Source organism: Rhinopithecus bieti, unplaced genomic scaffold (genome assembly GCF_001698545.2).
Source record: "Rhinopithecus bieti isolate Rb0 unplaced genomic scaffold, ASM169854v2 scaffold_20150, whole genome shotgun sequence".
Classification (NCBI taxonomy): domain Eukaryota; kingdom Metazoa; phylum Chordata; class Mammalia; order Primates; family Cercopithecidae; genus Rhinopithecus; species Rhinopithecus bieti.
The window spans coordinates 601,737-619,916 of record NW_016810565.1 but is presented as its reverse complement, the minus strand read 5'-3'; the positions used below and the strand labels follow the sequence as shown (position 1 = coordinate 619,916).

Sequence of the window (18,180 nt, the reverse complement as noted above, 5' to 3'; positions counted from 1 at the left end):
TTTTTTTTTTTTTTTTTTTTTTTTTTGAGACAGGGTCTCCTGCTGTCACCCAGGCTGGAGTGCAGTGGTGCAGTCATGGCTCACTGCAGCCTCCATCCACCTCCTGGGATCAAGCAATCCTCCCACCTCCGCCTCTGGAGTAGTTAGAAGTACAGGTGTACACCACCACATTGGCTAATTTTTGTGTTTTTTGTAGAAACAGGGTTTTGCCATGTTGTCAGGTTCTTCTTGAACTCCTGAGCTCAAGGATTCACCTGCCTTGGCCTCCCAAAGTGCTGGGATTATAGGCGGGGCCCCAGGGCCCAGTTGCACTTTGCTATTTCTTATTAATAGGATTGGTGTTGTAGCTGATTTATATCATCAGCATTCTTGTCTTTTGTACCCTAATTGTTAAGTCCTAGGCTAACATGTTGCCCTTTTTCACTTCCAATAGATAGGCTCATAAGAATTTTGCTAGAACTTTTATAAGCATCAAGAACCATAACATATATAAAATAAGAGATTGCCTTTAGTTATACAGATACAGATGAAATGTGTTTAATGTAATCTTCTTTCTCTCTCCTCTTACCTCCCCTGCTTTCTTTGCATATGGGGAATATTCCCTTGTAGACTTGGCACCTTATTTTACTTCTGAGCCACTCTCTGCCGTCCAGAAACTTGGTGGACCTGTAGTACTACATTGTTCTGCTAAACCTGGGACCACTCATATCTCATGGTTGCATAATGGAAAAAAATTGGATGGAAACATGGAACATATTAAGATTCATCAGGGGACTTTGACAATTCTTTCTCTTAACGCCTCCCTTTTGGGTTACTACCAGTGCCTTGCCAACAACAGCATCGGTGCCATTGTGAGTGGCCCGGCAATAGTATCCGTGGCAGGTGAGTTTAATTTTGTCCCTGTTATGTATGGGTTTTCTGGAAATTACTGTTAGTGCTTGCATTTCTGAAGAGGGGAAAGACTATGGACTTTGGTGTAAGGCACATAGGAGTTTTTGTCTCAGCCTTGACTCCTGCTGTGAGTAGAACTTGTGGAAGTGCACTTAGACCTCTGAGCCTGGCCTAATGTCCTCATCGGTAACAATGATATGGAAATGATTTTTTTAAAGTTACACAGTGAGGGCAATTTTTTTTTTCTTTATAATCTCTGCAGCTCTGCCAGGGAAGGACCCTTTTCTAATGTGAATTCTGAACAATTTCTTTGTGAGTACTTGGAAGTCCATGATATCATTAACAGCAAAAGCCGTTGTCTACTCTGACCCTTAGTTATTTCCTGGAGTCCTTTGTCTTTCTGTCACACCTAACTGTTTTATTTGCCTTGATTACTGAGTGATTTTAATTCATTTAATTGAAATTGTGGTTAAAAAGCAGGAAAAAAGTAACTGTAAAGAAAGGAATGTTGAGTATTGAACTTACGGAAAATCTGGAATGCGTGGTTTTTCTTAGTAAGTTGGAGCCATCTGCCTTTCAAATGGTGATGGCTTCCAGTCATGGAAAACGTCTTTGTAAGGGCACCCCTATTTACAGAACAAATCTGGATTCCCCAGGAGTAGTGAGTTTGTCATAACTGAGAAGAGTAAATGTTTTTGTAGAGCTGTGACCCGTGGACAGCTGTAAGACGCGCACTGGAGGGCGGGACTCCTCGTGGCAGGCTGCTGAGCGCTTTGAGCCCTGGAGATCATAAGAGTTCCCCCGCAGGCTCCATCCTTAGTGAACTGAGACTGAGAGGAATTGAGACCAAGTTAGTAGATTCAGATGATCTAAACAATGATATCCTTCCTTATTTTTTTGATGTCCTAGGTTCGTTCCAGAAATCATTTTATTGCAATGTGAATAACTACAAACAGACTAGGGATCTGTAGGGAAAGTGAGTTTTGATGGGGGACTGGATTGAAAAGGATTTATCTTGACCAAATGGGAATAATTATGCTTTATAGTTCTAGATGTCTTAAGAGCAGTTTATATTTATTCTGGTTCCCTAGAAGCATTGACTTATGAAAAAGGGTGCCATGACTTAGGTCTTAGCCCTCAACCATGCACATCTGCCCCAGCTGCTTTCTTTTTTCTTTTCTTTTCTTTTTTTCTTTTTTCTTGAGATAGGGTTTCACTCTGTTACCCAGGCTGGAGTGCAGTGGCACGATCTTGGCTCATTGCAGCCTCAACCTCCTGGGCTCAAGTGATCCTCCCACCTCAGCCTCCTGAGTAGCTTGCCCCAGCTGCTTTCTGAGATGAAAAGATCGTGCAGCCCTTTGGACTGGGGTCAGCTGCCACAAAAGGCCATGCTGCAGATGTTGTTTCTAATTTTTAAACTTCCTTTGGGAAAAAGAATTCAAATTTGCATTTATTTATTTATTTATTTATCTGTTTCCTTATTTATTTCAGTTCTTGGTGATTTTGGTTCATCCACAAAGCATGTTATTACAGCAGAAGAAAAAAGTGCTGGTTTCATTGGCTGCAGGGTACCAGAGAGTAACCCCAAAGCTGAGGTGCGCTATAAAATCCGGGGAAAATGGCTGAAACATTCCACAGGTGAGACCTTTTGTGAAAAGCACACACATAACAAATGTTCGTTAAATAAGCCGCTTCTAAGCTCTGTGTGCTAGAGATGAACTGTGGATACAAGAAGGCATGAGTGGCGAGGACTAAAACAAGTGGTTACAATATACAAATAATTACGGCCCCGTCCCCTGAGGCCTCACTCCCTCAGTTCCTTCAGACCCCCATCAGATTTCACTTCCTTGGAGAAGATAGCCCTCATGGTCCTATCTAAAATAATATACCTGGTGCTCTCTGGCCCCTTTATTTAGTTTTGCTTTTCTTCATAGAATTGATCACACCTGATACTGTGTTATTCATATTTCTGTTAGTTTATGATTGTATGTCTTTTTCTCTGACCTCGCCACATACCCCTCCTGGAACGTGGGCTGCATGCATGCAGGGTTTTTGTCTGCTCTTTTCCTTGCCATAGCACTTGTGCCTGGCCATTGTGGGCAGAAAGTAGCCCCTTGATATGTGTTTGTGGGAAAAAAATGAGTGACTAGACAATGCAGAAACACCATGTGACCAGTGCTGTAGGTAGAGGTTTGCCAAAGTCGAAGCATGTTTCTTATGCTTTGAGATTCGCTATCGTTAAAATGCTTCTGCCGAGTTTGATTTGCTATGCTAATTCTGTTGACCTTTTTTTTCTGTTCTGCTTTGACTTTCCCTTTCCTTCATTTAAGAAATTTTCCTTGATTGCTTCTTTGCCACTAATCTCATGTCTAAATGTAATGCAGGCTGTCTTGTGGCTCACGCCTGTAATCCTAGCACTTTGGGAAGTTGAGGCAGGAAGATCACTTGAAGCCAGGAGTTCAAGACTAGCCTGGGCAATATAATGAGACCCCATTTCTACAAAAAATTTAAAAATTAACTGGGTGTAGTGGCGTGCACCTGTAGTCTCAGCTACTCGGGAGGCTTAGGTGGGAGGGCCGCTTGAGTCCAGGAGTTCCAGACTATAGCAAGCCGTACTTATGCCACTGTACTCCAGCCTGGGTGACAGAGTGAGACCCCCATCTCTAAAATAAAATAAAATAAAATAAAATAAAATAAAATAAAATAAGATGGAATAAAGCATAATGATCAACTTTGTGAGTTTTAGTTGTGCTGTGGTGTCCTTCATAAAGGGAGAGGCCTAACTGCACTCCCTTCCTTCCTCAGAGAATTACTTAATCCTTCCATCAGGAAATCTTCAGATTTTGAATGTATCCTTAGAGGACAAGGGATCATACAAATGTGCAGCTTATAATCCTGTCACACATCAGTTAAAAGTTGAACCTATTGGCCGAAAGCTCCTTGTGAGTCGTAAGTATTTGGGAGAATGGTAACTGGTGGAAGAGGAAGAGTCCTCATAAAAATTTGGGCAATGATAGTTCATTTTTTTCCAAATCCTGTTTGTTTATCATAAAAAGTCTTACCAAAAGAGGAAATACAGGCTGGGCATGGTGGGTCACCCCTGTGATCACAGCACTTTGGGAGGCTGAGGCAGGTGCATCACCTGAGGTTAGGAGTTTGAGACCAGCCTGACCAACATGGCGGAATCCCCGTCTCTACTAAAAAAACAAAAATTAGCAGAGTATGGCGCCACGTGCCTGTAATCTCAGCTACTCGGGAGGCCGAGGCAGTAGAATTGCCTGAACGTGGGAGGCAGAGGTTGCAGTGAGCTGAGATTGCACCACTGCACTCCAGCCTGGATGACAGAGTGAGACTCTATCTTAAAAAAAAAAAAAAAAAGTAAGTACATTAATGCATTATAGAAGAGTACTGTACATGCTTTAAAAATGTAACTTACAGAAGGGAATTTTGGCCAAGGTGACAGAGTGAATACACGTGGAGAATTTTGCCCTTTGTTCAAACAAGAAGAAATAGAGGAGATACAACTTTATAGTAGTGGTCATTAAATTGGTGTCTGTGAATTTTGAAGAAAAAAAAAAAGAGCTATGTCTGTCCTCTTTCTTTCAGATGTGATGAAAATCACTGTTGATTTTTAGGTTATGGCGGTAGAGTTGAGGTGGCACCAATAGTTAGAGCACAGTGAAGGCGTGGCTTCTGAACTTGTTGGGAATTCTGCATTCCCAAACCGCCAATTCAGAAGTAGCCCTAAAAGACCACAGAAATCTTTTAATTCTCAACTAAAAAGGATTTAACTGCCAAATAGGACCTTGTAGTATAAAGAATACGTGGGAAAACAGTGATACCCACAGCTTTGCTAAGCAAGAGATTAGAAACGAAGACTTACTAATAATCTCTCGTCTCGTTTCCTTTTCCAGGTCCTTCTTCAGATGATTTTCACATTCTTCACCCCACCCATTCACAGGCATTAGCTGTTCTTTCTCGTAGCCCCGTAACCTTGGAGTGTGTGGTGAGTGGGGTCCCGGCTCCTCAAGTGTATTGGCTAAAGGACGGGCAGGACATTGCACCAGGAAGCAGCTGGAGAAGGTTGTATTCTCATCTTGCCACAGATAGCATTGACCCAGCGGACTCTGGAAACTATACCTGCATGGTGGGAAACAAGTCTGGAGATGTAAAATATGTGACTTACATGGTTAATGTACTTGGTAAGATGTTAGTTTTTAATGTTTTTCAAATGAAGCCATTTTCTGGTCTAACTGATATCTGAAGGAAAGATCCATTTGTGAAATTGAAATAGGGAATATCTAGAAATACCTACACCCTAGCCAGAACAAGTTTCATTTTTATAATGGACTGCTGAATTAGGCCATTTTTCTGAGTGGCATAGAGCATTTCGCATGGAATATTCTTGGAAACCTCACCCCCAACCTAGTTATGCAATATAGAGATTATTCTCTCTTCTTCATAACATGGAGGAAAAAACTGGAAATCAGGAGAATGGAAGAATCTAGCTGATATCTGTGTGTAGTATCCAGTAGTAGTAACTAAGACAGAGTACTAATGAGAAAATGTCAGGCCAGGCATGGTAACTCACACCTATAACCCCAGCACTTTGGGAGGAGGTTGGAATACTTGAGCCCAGGAGTCTAAGACCATCTTGGGCAACGTGGCGAAACCCCATCTCTACCGAAAATACAAAATTTAACTGGGTGTGGTAGCACAGGCTTGTAATACCAGCTACTTGGGAGGCTGAGGTGGGAGGGTGGTTTGAACCCGGGAGGCGGAGGTTGCAGTGGGCTGGGATCACGCTATCGCGCTCTAGTCTGGGCGACAGAGCCAGACCCTGTCTCAAAAAAGAAAATGTCATCTCAAAAAGAAATCAATCTATTTAATTTAATTTTCTTTTTTTGGATGCTCTTACCAATGCCTGGGTGATAAAATTGAATTATTTCCACCCACATTTCTATATTTATACTTTATTTCAAAACTATTCCTTTCTTTCTAAGCAGCTACCTACTTCACTATTATGTGTAGCTGCAGAAAATGTTTTCCTTTATTGAAACAGATTTTCATGAAAAAAATAGGGGGAAAGTGGTTTAATAGTGAATAAAATTGTTGTAAACGCTTTGCATGTATTTATAATATTTATAACCATAACCTGCTATAGGTTAGCAACATTGGAATTAACGTAAGTGTATGACAAGTGGGCTTTGGAACTCAGTGATTAGGACTGGATTAATATGCATAATTTAGACATATGCTACAAATTCTGATAAATGATTTACTTTTTCTGGGTAATAAGTGACTTTAAGGATTCCTAAAGGAAGTTTCGTTTTTTTGTTTTCGCCTGTTACACATCTAACCTCAAAGTTGAGTTGACCATAAAAATAATTTAACCTCTGAATAAACATTCTTCTGTTTTGGCTCCTGTTTAGTGTGAAATCCAGGGAAATTATTACTGTATTTCAAACTAATCACCTGAAATAAATGCTAAGAGAAGCCCAGGATTAGAAACTATTTGTGTATATGTGTGTATTCCCTTATGTTGTGGGGAGTTAAGTGGGTGGAGTAATCTGTGAAAGGAGACGATATGTTATTAGTAACATATGGTTTATCCTATTAGTGGAACATTTCTAATTTTTTTCTTGATTACCACAGCAGACAGAAGAATGTGAATAAACAGTGCAACTTTGTGTCAACTGGTTATTGGTAGAAAGAAGATTTTTATGACTTGATAATTTAAGAAGTCCGTTTTGAGGGCTAGAGTTTAATTTGTGTGTTTTATTTTCAGAACATGCTTTCATTTTTGAAGGACTACAGGATCAGATAGTGTCTCTGGGTGCCACAGTACACTTTACCTGTGGCGTTCGTGGGAACCCAGCCCCCAACTGTACCTGGTTTCACAATGCACAACCTATTCATCCTTCCGCACGACATCTAACTGCAGGAAACGGACTGAAAATCAGTGGGGTTACCGTGGATGATGCCGGGATGTATCAGTGTGTAGCAGATAATGGGATTGGATTTATGCAGTCTACTGGAAGACTTGAAATTGAAAATGGTAGGCTTTTTTTAGGTCATGCCAGTCGTAAGAACGTTTATTTTCCAGGTGGGCTTTTGTTGTGGTCAAAAATGAAATTATTTTTACTAAAAGAAAATAACCCTAGCACCATACAAGAACGGTGTTCATTTTCCATGTTCCTTGCTAGTGACGGGTAGGCATTTTCATGAAGAAGTAATCTTATTTAATTAAGCTCATTAAAAAAAAGTTTTTAAAAACTTTTCAACAGATTCTTCATACTTTAAAAATCTATATGGTACAATCTCTCTCTTAATCTTTTTTTTTTTTTTTTTTTTTATGATGGAGTCTCACTCTGTTGCCCAGGCTGGGGTTCAGTGGCACGATCTCAGTTCACTGCAAGCCCTGCCTCCTGGGTTCACGCTATTCTCCTCCCTGAACCTCCCAAGTAGCTGGGACTATAGGCGCCTGCCACCATGCCCGGCTAAATTTTTAAAAAATATTTTTAATAGAGATGGAGTTTCACCGTGTTAGCAAGGATGGTCTCGATCTCCTGACCTCGTGATCCACCTGCCTCGGCCTCCCAAAGTGCTGAGATTACAGACGTGAGCCACTGTGCCCAGCCTGTGTCTTACGCTTATTCTCTAGACAGTTCCTCTCTTTAGAAATAATTAGTTTTGTCAGTTTCTTGAGCAGCCTTGTATGTAGTACACATACAGGTGGTTTCACACAACATGAGAGAGTGTATGTGCATTTTATAACAATATCTGTTTTTGTTTTTGTTTTTTTACCTAAATAGTGGTAGCATTTTTTACCATACATTTTTTACTTAGCATCTTGGGGTATCTTCTCACATGGTACATAAAAAGTATTTTCATTCCTTTTTAAAAAATTGCTGCTTAGTGGTCCATTGTATAGTTGTAACAATTTGACTAGTACCTGATTGATGGTTGTTTTTAATCTTTTGCTATTACAAGTAGTTCTATAATGAATACCCTTCTACAAAGATTATTTTGCACATGTGTGAGTATTTGTAAAAGCAATTCCTAGAAATGAATTTGCAGAATAAAAGCGCATCTGTGTTGGTAATTTTGGTAGAGATTACTGAATCACTCTCCATGGTCGTTACCAGTGTTCACTCCCACCAGCAACACTTAACTCTCCTTGTTTCCTCAAACCCTCACCAACATGGGGCATTGTCAATTTTTAAAGTCTTTGCCAATCTAGTAAGTAAAAAAAAAAAAAAGAACCATTTAATCTGTATTTCTTTTATTTATTACAGGTAAAGTTGGGCATCTTTTCATGTTTTTGAGTCCCTTAAATTTGCGTTTCTGTGTATTGACTGTTCTTTGTCTTTTGCTCGTTGAAAAAATTAGGTTGTTGGTCTTTCTTCTTCTTGATTTATAGGAGTTCTTTATCTATAGGGAAGTCCATTGTTTATGATATGAGTTATAAATATTTTAAATTTCAGAGAATCAATATATGGACCGAATATTCTGACATTAGTGTAATTTATTTAGAAGTTAATAATGAAAACATAATTTTTAAAAATTGGCATGTGTTTGGACATTAAAAATTATACTTCTCAATAGTTGGATCAAAAAAGAAATCGTAATGGAAATTTAAAATACTTTGTACTGAATGATAATGAAAATGCTACAGTCAGTTTTGTAAGAGACAGCCAAATAGAATTTCAAAGGAAATTTACAGCCTTCTGTGGCTGTAAAAGAAAATTAGTAAGACTAAAACCTACTGCGTGAAGTAAAAGGGTAACAAAATAGATTCAAAGAAAGGAAAAAAGATCATAAAAATAAGGGCAGAAATCAATTAAATAGAAAACAAAGATAAAATAGAGAGGATCAATGAAGATAGAAGTTGGCCCTTTGTAAAGTCTAAGAAAATGGACACATCTTTGGGGAAAATGACCCAAAGAAAAGAAAGCAGGTACAAATAATATTAGGGACAAAAGAGGGCTATAAATACAAGTCTTACAGCAATTAAAGATAGATTAAGCTAAATTTTATGACAATTTATAATAAAGACAGAAATGGACAGATTCTGAGGAAAAAATGTAACTTAGCAATGCTGACGGAAAAGAAATAAGCTTGAGTAGTCCTAACCCTATCAAATAAGTTGAATTAGGAGTTAAAAATCTTCTCACAAAGAAAATAAGGGGCCAGATGATTTTATGGAGGTTCTACCAAACTTTGAAGGATAGACCGTTTCAAATATTATACAAACTGTTTGAGAGAAGAGGAAAAGATGGAAACTCTCCAGTCTTGATTCCAGAAACTCAGTAAGATGGTGCAAGTAAGGAAAATCAAAGGCCAGTCTCATTTATGAACATAGGTGTAAAAATCCTAACTAATATATTAACAAGACAGGACAGTGTAAAAAAGAAAAGACGTCATTTCCAAACAGTTATCCCAGAAATCCACTTGAAAATATAGAGTGTCATTCACTCTATTTATTGAATAAAGGAGAAAAACAATGTGATTATCTCACTAGAGATGGAAAAACATTAGACGTAATTGAGTACCCATGTTAGACACTTAGAAAAGTAGAAATAGAGTTGAACTTTCTTTTTTTTATTTTTATTTTTTTATTATTTTATTTTTTTTTGAGGCAGAGTCTCGCTCTGTCGCCCAGGCTGGAGTGCAGTGGCCAGATCTCAGCCCACTGCAAGCTCCGCCTCCCGGGTTTACGCCATTCTCCTGCCTCAGACTCCCGAGTAGCTGGGACTACAGGTGCCCGCCACCTCGCCCAGCTAGTTTTTTGTATTTTTTAGTAGAGATGGGGTTTCACCATGTTAGCCAGGATGGTCTCGATCTCTTGACCTCGTGATTCGCCCGTCTCGGCCTCCCAAAGTGCTGGGATTATAGGCTTGAGCCACCGCGCCCGGCCTAACCTTTCTTAATAAAGAGTGTCTAACAAGGACTTACAGGAAACATTGCATTTAATGATGAAATATAAGAAGCACTCCCTTTGAAAATCTCTTCTGGCCATCATTATACTGGAGATCCTAACCAGCACAGAAAGACATGAAAAGTAAAAGAAGGAAAGAACCCAGATCATTGTTAATTTACAACCAATATGATTGTCAACATAGACTATCCCAAATAGTTTGCTGGCCATTATTATGACTGTTGTATGTCCTATTATGACCTGTTATGATAAATAATAACATTTAGCAAGGTGGATGGATGAAGACCAGTGAACAAAAATCAGTTGCCTTGGCTGGGTGCAGTGGCTCACACCTGTAATCCTAGCACTTTGGGAGGTCGAGGCAGGTGGATTGCCTGAGCTCAGGAGTTCGAGACCAGCCTGGGCAACACGGTGAAACCCTGTCTTTACTAAAATACAAAAAAAAAAAAAAAAAAAAAAATTAGCTGGGCTTGGCGGCGTGCGCCTGTAGTCCCGGCTACTCAGGAGGCTGAGGCAGGAGAATTTCTAGAACCCAGGAGGCGGAGGTTGCAGTGAACTGAGGTGGCGCCACTGCACCCTTCGTCTCTTAAAAACAAAAAATAAATCAGTTGCCTGTCTGTATACCAGCAACAAACAGAAAGTATAATTTAAAAACCACCTTTTTAAATATTATAGCGGTAAAGCATAGCCAGTTATATAAGAAGATATACCAGTTCCTCAATATTATATATTGTATTCAGTATTATATAGTTATCTGGTCTTTCTAAAAATTTTCTGTGGATTCATGCAATTCTAATTAAAATCCCATCATAGTATTTTAAGGACCTTGACAAACTGATTCTAAAATTTATATGGATAACCCAAGGCCCAAGAATGGCAAAGGCACTCTAAAAGAAGGAGAAAAAGAACATGGGAGACTTGCCTTAAACATCTAAAATACCTGTAGTAATTCAGAAAATATTATATTGGTACAGAAACAGATAGACTCTTGGAACAAGATAGAGACTTTCAAAAAGACATTTGCATGTAAGGGCTTGACTGAGCCGGCACTGCACATCAGCAGGGAGGAGACCGATTTCGCATTTTGATGTGGAATAACTGGCTGTCAACATGGAGGTAAAAGTGAAACTCAGTGTCTTACATTGTATAAAAGATACATTCTCAGTGGATTCAAGATCTAAATATGAAAGATGAGATGAAAAAAGTTTTCAAGAAAACATTGAAGAATGTATGATCTGTGGGTAAAACTTTTTAATAAGACATTTTAAAAGACTGATTTGAAACGATATGACCACATTGAAATGAAAACATCTTCCTAATAGATACTGTGAAAAGCTGAAAGGATAAGCAGTACATTAGGAAGGAGGTACTAGTCACATACATACCTGAACAAAAGAACAGAATCTAGTATATACAGAGAACTCCGAATCATTACAGAAAAGATTCATGACCCAATAGAAAAACTGACAAAGGCCATTTCACAGAGGACAAAAATTAATAATGTCAAATAATCACGTGAAAAGATGTACAGCCTCATTAGACCTCAGGAAAATACATGTTCTGAGCAAGGAGATAGCATTTTACACTCAGTAGCTTGGCAAAAATCCAGAAATCTGATATCAGTTGTTGGGTGGTTTTGTCAGACATGGGAAGGAGGACTAGAGAAAAAGAGACATACTGGAGAAAATGTCAATTACTTTGGTCAATACTCCATTGTAAGCTCTCTTAAAAATGCCTCCAGAGAATATTAAGACCCAAAGGAAAGACTTGGTGCCACTTTAATTTAGAAACAAAAATGCTGTTCATGTCTATGGGAAAAAAATACAGGTATCATCAGTATCAACTTCTATTCAGAACAGGTTTTTTTCTCCCAAGCTTTTTATAATCAAATTCCTGCCTCCCTTCCCACCCTACCCCACAAAATTGACCATTTTATTGAAGGAAAATTATCTGCTTTTATACTTATTTACACATTTTCCTGTTAAGGTCTGAGGTTTCAACTTCATATGTTCTATATTTGCAGTGGTCAAATATGTTTAGTGTAGCTTCAGAAAAACTCTCAAAAGATTTCTTTGTATATATTCCTTTCTTTCTGAAGGACAGGAAATTTATGTAGGAAATGTTTAGGAGCCTACAGCTATGAAACAACTCTACTATTTATTGACAGTTTTACTTGGTGGAAGTTGAGAAGGGAACTAACTAGGAAGTAGCTATCTTGGTTTTAATCATTACTCCCACATTTACATGATAGAATGAAATTGTTTTGCATCGTAGATACTACAGTGTTCTTAATTTTTCATAATCACTTTTTTAATAGACAGTGGATTCAAGCCAGTTATAATTACGGCACCAGCAAGTGCAAAGGTGGCAGACGGAGACTTTGTCACTCTGTCCTGCAATGCCAGTGGGCTGCCGGTTCCGGTCATTCGTTGGTATGACAGCCATGGATTGATAACCAGCCATCCATCTCAAGTCCTGAGATCTAAATCCCGAAAATCACAGTTATCAAGACCTGAGGGCTTGAACCTGGAGCCTGTGTACTTCGTCATGTCCCAAGCTGGTGCAAGCTCTCTCCATATTCAGGCTGTGACTCAGGAACATGCGGGGAAATACATCTGCGAAGCTACAAATGAACATGGTACCACACAGGCAGAAGCATCTCTCATGGTTGGTAAGTTGCCATTATTATTTATTTTTAGTTGAATAAGTTCCTTTTATAATATAAGTTAAACTGACTTGAAATGTTATTTTAATGAGTCCAGCAATCTGTATTTTTTCCTGATGACAGTGAAATGTGGAACCGTGTTTCTTGGTATTTCGCTTTATGTGAATCACATGAATTTTGGTCTCTGTGTCTGATGTGTTTGTTAAGATTGTAGTTGCAATATAGAAAGCTCTCATTTGGGAGCAGGCCCAGAATATAACCTGTCTTTGGGATTAATGTTTTTGGTTTTCTAAGCTACCGAAAATGATATTGCAGACATTTTTTTATGCCCTTGATAACTACATTATTGGGTCTAAAGGACTGGCCTTCATTGAGAATGTAGAGTTTTGGTACTATTAAGTAATACCTGTTTGTATATATTCCTTCTGTCTTATCCAAAGTTATTTTCTAATGGGATGTATAATATTTATTCTTCATATTTTACTGATTTTTTGTGATGATGACTTAAAAACTATGTATGATTTTTGATGTACTGGTATATAGACTATTAATATTCATGGAAATGAACTCAAACGTGACTTAATTCAAGTTCAAACCTTCCATCAGTAGGCTTTTAGAGCAGTGTCCCCAACAACTAGTCAGTTGGCTGTAGATTGTCACCTTACTTGTCCTGCGAGAGGTCCAATATCAAAGGCAATAGTGCCTTCAGTCTCGGGTAACTGAGGTCTCTGACCCTGGCCTCTGCTTTAAGGGGCTTAGCGTGGCTCTCTTCTGCCTGGGGCCATGGTTCCACGGGTCAGAGAGCCCACGGGGTCAAGGAGCAGTGCTTATGCTGAGCTCAGAGCCCACGTCCCTCCTTCTAGACAGGTCTGGGATCCAGCATTCCCTGCTTTAGTGAGTTCACAGTTGTCGCCACAGTTCCTCTCCCCTGGCCCATCCGCCACAGTCTGGACCACACGACCAGTGTGTGGGCACCCTTAGCCAGAGCAGTGGCCAACGGGGGGTCCTTGGCAGAGGAGTGATGGTTGAAATAAAAAGAGTTTGTATGTGCACATACGATTTCCCTTCACGTGCAAACCAGGATGCTCTTGCTCTGAATGAAGGTGGAGGTGGAGGAGAAGTGGTGGAGACTGGGGGCTTCCCCTTATCCTCTTGTGCATGTTAGAGATGGGAGAGATGTGGAGGCTGAGCACAGGGGCTGTGTCAGAATCCTGGCTCTGCCACTTAGCAGCTTTGTAACCTAAGGGCAAATCCCTGAACTCCTCTGTTCTGTTTCCTCATCTGTGTAACAGGTATAGTGAAGGTGCCCACTCATAGGGTTGATGTGAGAATCCAAGGAGTTAATGCATAGTAAGTGCTTAGAATGGTGTCTGGCAATAGAAAGCCCTCCATTGATACTAAGTATAAAGTTATGATTGTTACTGTCTAGTTATTATTAAATTATAGTGATCTCTTGTGGCAGTGTTAAGGGAAGGAAGAAATAGTTACTGATTTTAGGAACCTTAAGAATCCTCAAATGAAGAAAGTAGTTCAGTGTTACATAAATTTGCACCTATAAATGAATATGTGTGTGTGTTTTCTATTTCTATTCCTCTAGGCAAAAATAAGAGTGGCTCTGCTCCAAATTGTTAGCTGCGTGGCAGGTGTAGTTGCAGGAGCTTCTTGGGTAGAATTTAGCTGAAGGGATTATGTGAATACAGAATATAGAGAGCCAGATGTCATAGTTATGGCTGATGGAACTAGACATTTTGTCTAACTTCCTCATCTTAAATATGAGAAATCAGAAGCCCTTTGAAGTTATATGAACTAACTTCAGAAGATCTTTAAGATTCCCATGTGCTCCAGGATTTTATGTCTTGATAAATACCACTTTTGTATATGGTAACCCCATCAGCTATATTCTACCAAAGAGGTCCTACATTGTCTTTTTTAAATTTTCTAGTATAATTATTAAGATCCAACTGAGTTTATTAAAACTCAAAACAATACATAACAACTCACTTCTTTGCATAGGAATCTGAGCCTTATGAAATTCTAGCATCCTGACAAGTCATTTACATTGTCTACTGTACTGTAAAGGCGAGAGTAAGCTAGGTTAGAGAAAGAGAGAACTTCCTCCCCAGCCTTTTGTTCTTTCCAGAGACCTTGGGTTTTTGAGGTCCTGGATGTACAAATATTTGTAGAGTGTGTGGTACTCCTTAAAACTATAATGGGAGTTGGCGTGGGTTTCCTAAATAGTTTGGGTGTGAGTTGCTGGCAGCAGTGGTCACAGTGGGAGCGTCTTTGACAGATATGGTTGTACTCCCTCCTATTTAATTAGTTTCCACTTAGAGTCATTAAATTTATTTATGTTGCCATAGTTGAATCAATCTCTTTTCCAATTCAAAAAACATTCCACCTTAAAAGATGCTAGATGCCTATTCTACCCATTTCATAGAGTTCTGAAGATAAGTTGAGATAATACATGCAAAAATACTGGGGAAGTACTGGTAAGGTCTTTTCAGTTGTATTGAGTGTATCTCTCAAGTGCCCAGATTATATCATTGAAACAGAAGAAAAAAGTTAATTGAATCCCCCTTTTAATAAAAATTCTGGAGAGGTCTCATTGCATCTTAAATCTTACAGAAATGGAATTTTGATACTCAAGACAGTGGAGAAGCTGCAGGATAACGTTTTTCTCATGCTTCTGTATAAACTGAGGCATGTGGCATTTAAACTCTTTTACAGCCAGATCCCACTTCCCAGTGGAAAACTGCCCGGAGGATCCACTAAACTTCTAATGATAAAAAGATCCTTCTCCACTACCTCAAGCCACAGTTAATTACCTCCACTTGCTGAGTCCATCTCTCTGCATTAGCAGGCACCAGATCACACCCTGAACATCAGTCTGCAGTCTGACTCACTAGATAAACACTGCTGTTCCAGGAGCAATATTTTGAAGTTGTCTCAGTGAACTTAATTAGTTTTCTTCTACATTATTTCCTCACTAGCTTCTTGTTTTCTCTGATGGAAGATGCTTCTGGCACACCCTTTCTCTCTTTTACACTAACAGAGAACTAACCTTACACTGTTAATCCTATTTCTGTTGGTTCTCTGCTACAGTGCAGCCCTTCTCCCAAAAACACACCCACCTTTTACCAGGAATCTGACTTCATTTTGGAAATGAAAGTAGTACATTGCTTCCTCTGCACTCTTCCTCCACAAAAGGAGTGAAAAATAGAATTTTCCGTTGCCAGTATTAATAGCAATTTAGAGAAACCACGCTGTCACTCCTTAGGTTTTATTGTACTGGCAGTGTATTTGTTTTCATGAATTGTTCCTTCTTATTTTTTTTTCACAGCAGCACCGTTAACATTCTTCCTGGCCGCTGTCACTTAGTCTCTCTGAACCTTAATTTCTTCATCTGTAACATGGGAGTATTGCCATCTACCTAAGAATGTTTTGAGAATTAAATGAGATTATGTTTATAAGAAAGCTCATACAATGCTTGGCACATAATATGTGCTCAGTAATTATCTTTGACTATATGCAACCTATGTATTTTTTCAGTGCAAAGAAATTATTTTTATCTTCCTCTGTATATTCTGTATGCTGTTAGTAGTAAGTATTAAGGCTGCCTGCTTGTTTTATCTTTTGTTAATTTTTTTTTGAGACAGGTGTAGTTGCAGGATCCCCTCAGGTAGCAGTTAGTTGGCCTGCTGCCCAGGCTGGGGTACAGTGGCACGATCATGGCTCACTGCAGCCTCAACCTCCCCAAGCTCAGGTGATCCTCCCACTCAGCCTCCCAAGTAAAGTAGCTGGGACTACAGGTGTGTGCCACCATACCTGGGTAATTTTGGTGTTTTTTGTAGAGATAGGGTTTCACCATGTTGCCCAGGCTGGTCTCGAACTCCTGGGCTCAAGCGATCCACCCGCCTCAGCCTCCCAAAGTGCTGGGATTACAGGTGTGAGCCACCATGCCCAGCCAACTTGAAATCTTCTGAGGTTAAACTAGCAAATTATTATTACTAAAAAGAATACTCTTAGAGAACAAGGAACAAATAAAAACATTTAACTGCTACACTATTGCATCATATAATTGGTTTTTCAAGCAATTCATTTGCTCCACCATGAGAAAAGATTTCGACTAGAGAGGTTAAATGTTTCCATGAATTATAAATGGCAGTGTTACCTGTTTTAACTTCCAGGGCTCAAATTGTGCTAACAGTATAAGTGAGGGTAGTCACGTCACAAACTGGGTAAAAGACGCTGAAATGAGGGTTTCTTCACGCTCTCTTCTCTCTTTCTCCCTGTAGTTCCTTTTGAAACAAATACAAAAGCAGAGACAGTCACACTTCCTGATGCTGCTCAGAATGATGAAAGAAATAAGAGAGATGGTTCAGAAACCGGGTTACTGAGCTTATTTCCGGTGAAGGTCCATCCCAGTGCAGTGGAATCAGCACCAGAGAAAAATGCCAGCGGCATCTCTGTTCCTGACGCCCCCATCATACTGAGCCCCCCACAGACCCACACACCAGACACGTACAACCTGCTGTGGAGGGCAGGCAAGGATGGTGGGCTGCCCATCAATGCTTACTTTGTGAAATATCGAAAGGTAATATCTTGTCGTTTATCATCTTTCTCTGCTCACACCTGAACATTCTTTGTATGACATATACTGTTGTCTTTTCCATTTGTGGAATGGCAGGAAACAGAACAGGAGTGTTCCAGACTGATGAGTTTGTCAGAGAGATCCCAGTCATGCTGGATTTACCAATCCTAGGAAAACACTGAGAGTGAAGTATAATTTCCCCCCAAATTGGAATTCTAGGAACCCAATGATGTCTTTACATGTGTAATCAAACGTTTTAACCCTTCAATATAAAGTTCATAACCACTTTTAAAATACAAACTCCTTCCCTCTCTAAGGTAGTAGAATACTATTTATTTAGCAAATAAAGCAGTTTTTTATTAAAAACAACTGTTTGAACAGAGTCTGTGGCATAATTTATGTCAATTGTTTGTGTTTCAAGTTTGTTTGTTAGTTTGTTTTGAGACAGGGTTTTGCTCTGTTACTCAGGCTAGAGTGCAGTGGTGCAATCTCGTCTCACTGCAACTGCCGCCTCCTAGGTTCCAGCAATTCTTGTGCCTCAGCCTCCCAAGTAGCTGGGATTGCAGGCATGCACTACCACACCTGGCTAATTTTTTTGCATTTTTAATAGAGATGGGGTTTTGCCATGTTAGCCAGACTGGTCTTGAACTCCTGACCTCAAGTGATCCACCACCTCATCCTCCCAAAGTGCTGGGATTACAGGCATGAGCCACTGTGCCCAGTTTCAAGTTGCCTTTTTAAATGTATTAAAATCATACGTTGTTTGGTCATTTTTGGGGGTAAACCTTGGGCCTCTCTCAGTTAACTCTTCAAATATTGTTTTCCCCATGGGCTTGTATTGGAGCAGAATGGAAAAGTTCCTCTCTGTTTAATGAACCCAGTAAATGAATGAAGTGGGAGGGATGCATTCATATTTAAAATAATTTTCTTTGTTCAAGAAATTTTAGTATACATTGTTGAATGGTAATGTTTTAATGACTAGGAAAATAACATGATGATATTTTAACATGATGATATTTGAAGGTTTACATACTATTTCTAACCTCATGAATGATTCTAGATGAGGAAGTTTGCTAGTAATCTCATCTACCC

General features: G+C 39.4%; 1 protein-coding gene across 3 annotated transcripts in view; it reads left to right on the top strand.

Annotated features, from left to right (window-relative positions):
* The window catches only part of CDON (cell adhesion associated, oncogene regulated), a 108,336-nt gene that overhangs the window by 42,493 nt on the left and 47,663 nt on the right, over window positions 1–18,180 (top strand). For all 3 annotated transcript variants that reach the window (XM_017892319.1, XM_017892316.1, XM_017892317.1), the window contains exons 3-9: window positions 610–882; window positions 2,383–2,529; window positions 3,697–3,840; window positions 4,806–5,093; window positions 6,680–6,949; window positions 12,150–12,503; window positions 16,793–17,091. In XM_017892319.1, coding sequence (XP_017747808.1) covers window positions 610–882; window positions 2,383–2,529; window positions 3,697–3,840; window positions 4,806–5,093; window positions 6,680–6,949; window positions 12,150–12,503; window positions 16,793–17,091 — 1,775 coding nt within the window. The remainder of the gene's footprint in view (window positions 1–609; window positions 883–2,382; window positions 2,530–3,696; window positions 3,841–4,805; window positions 5,094–6,679; window positions 6,950–12,149; window positions 12,504–16,792; window positions 17,092–18,180) is intronic.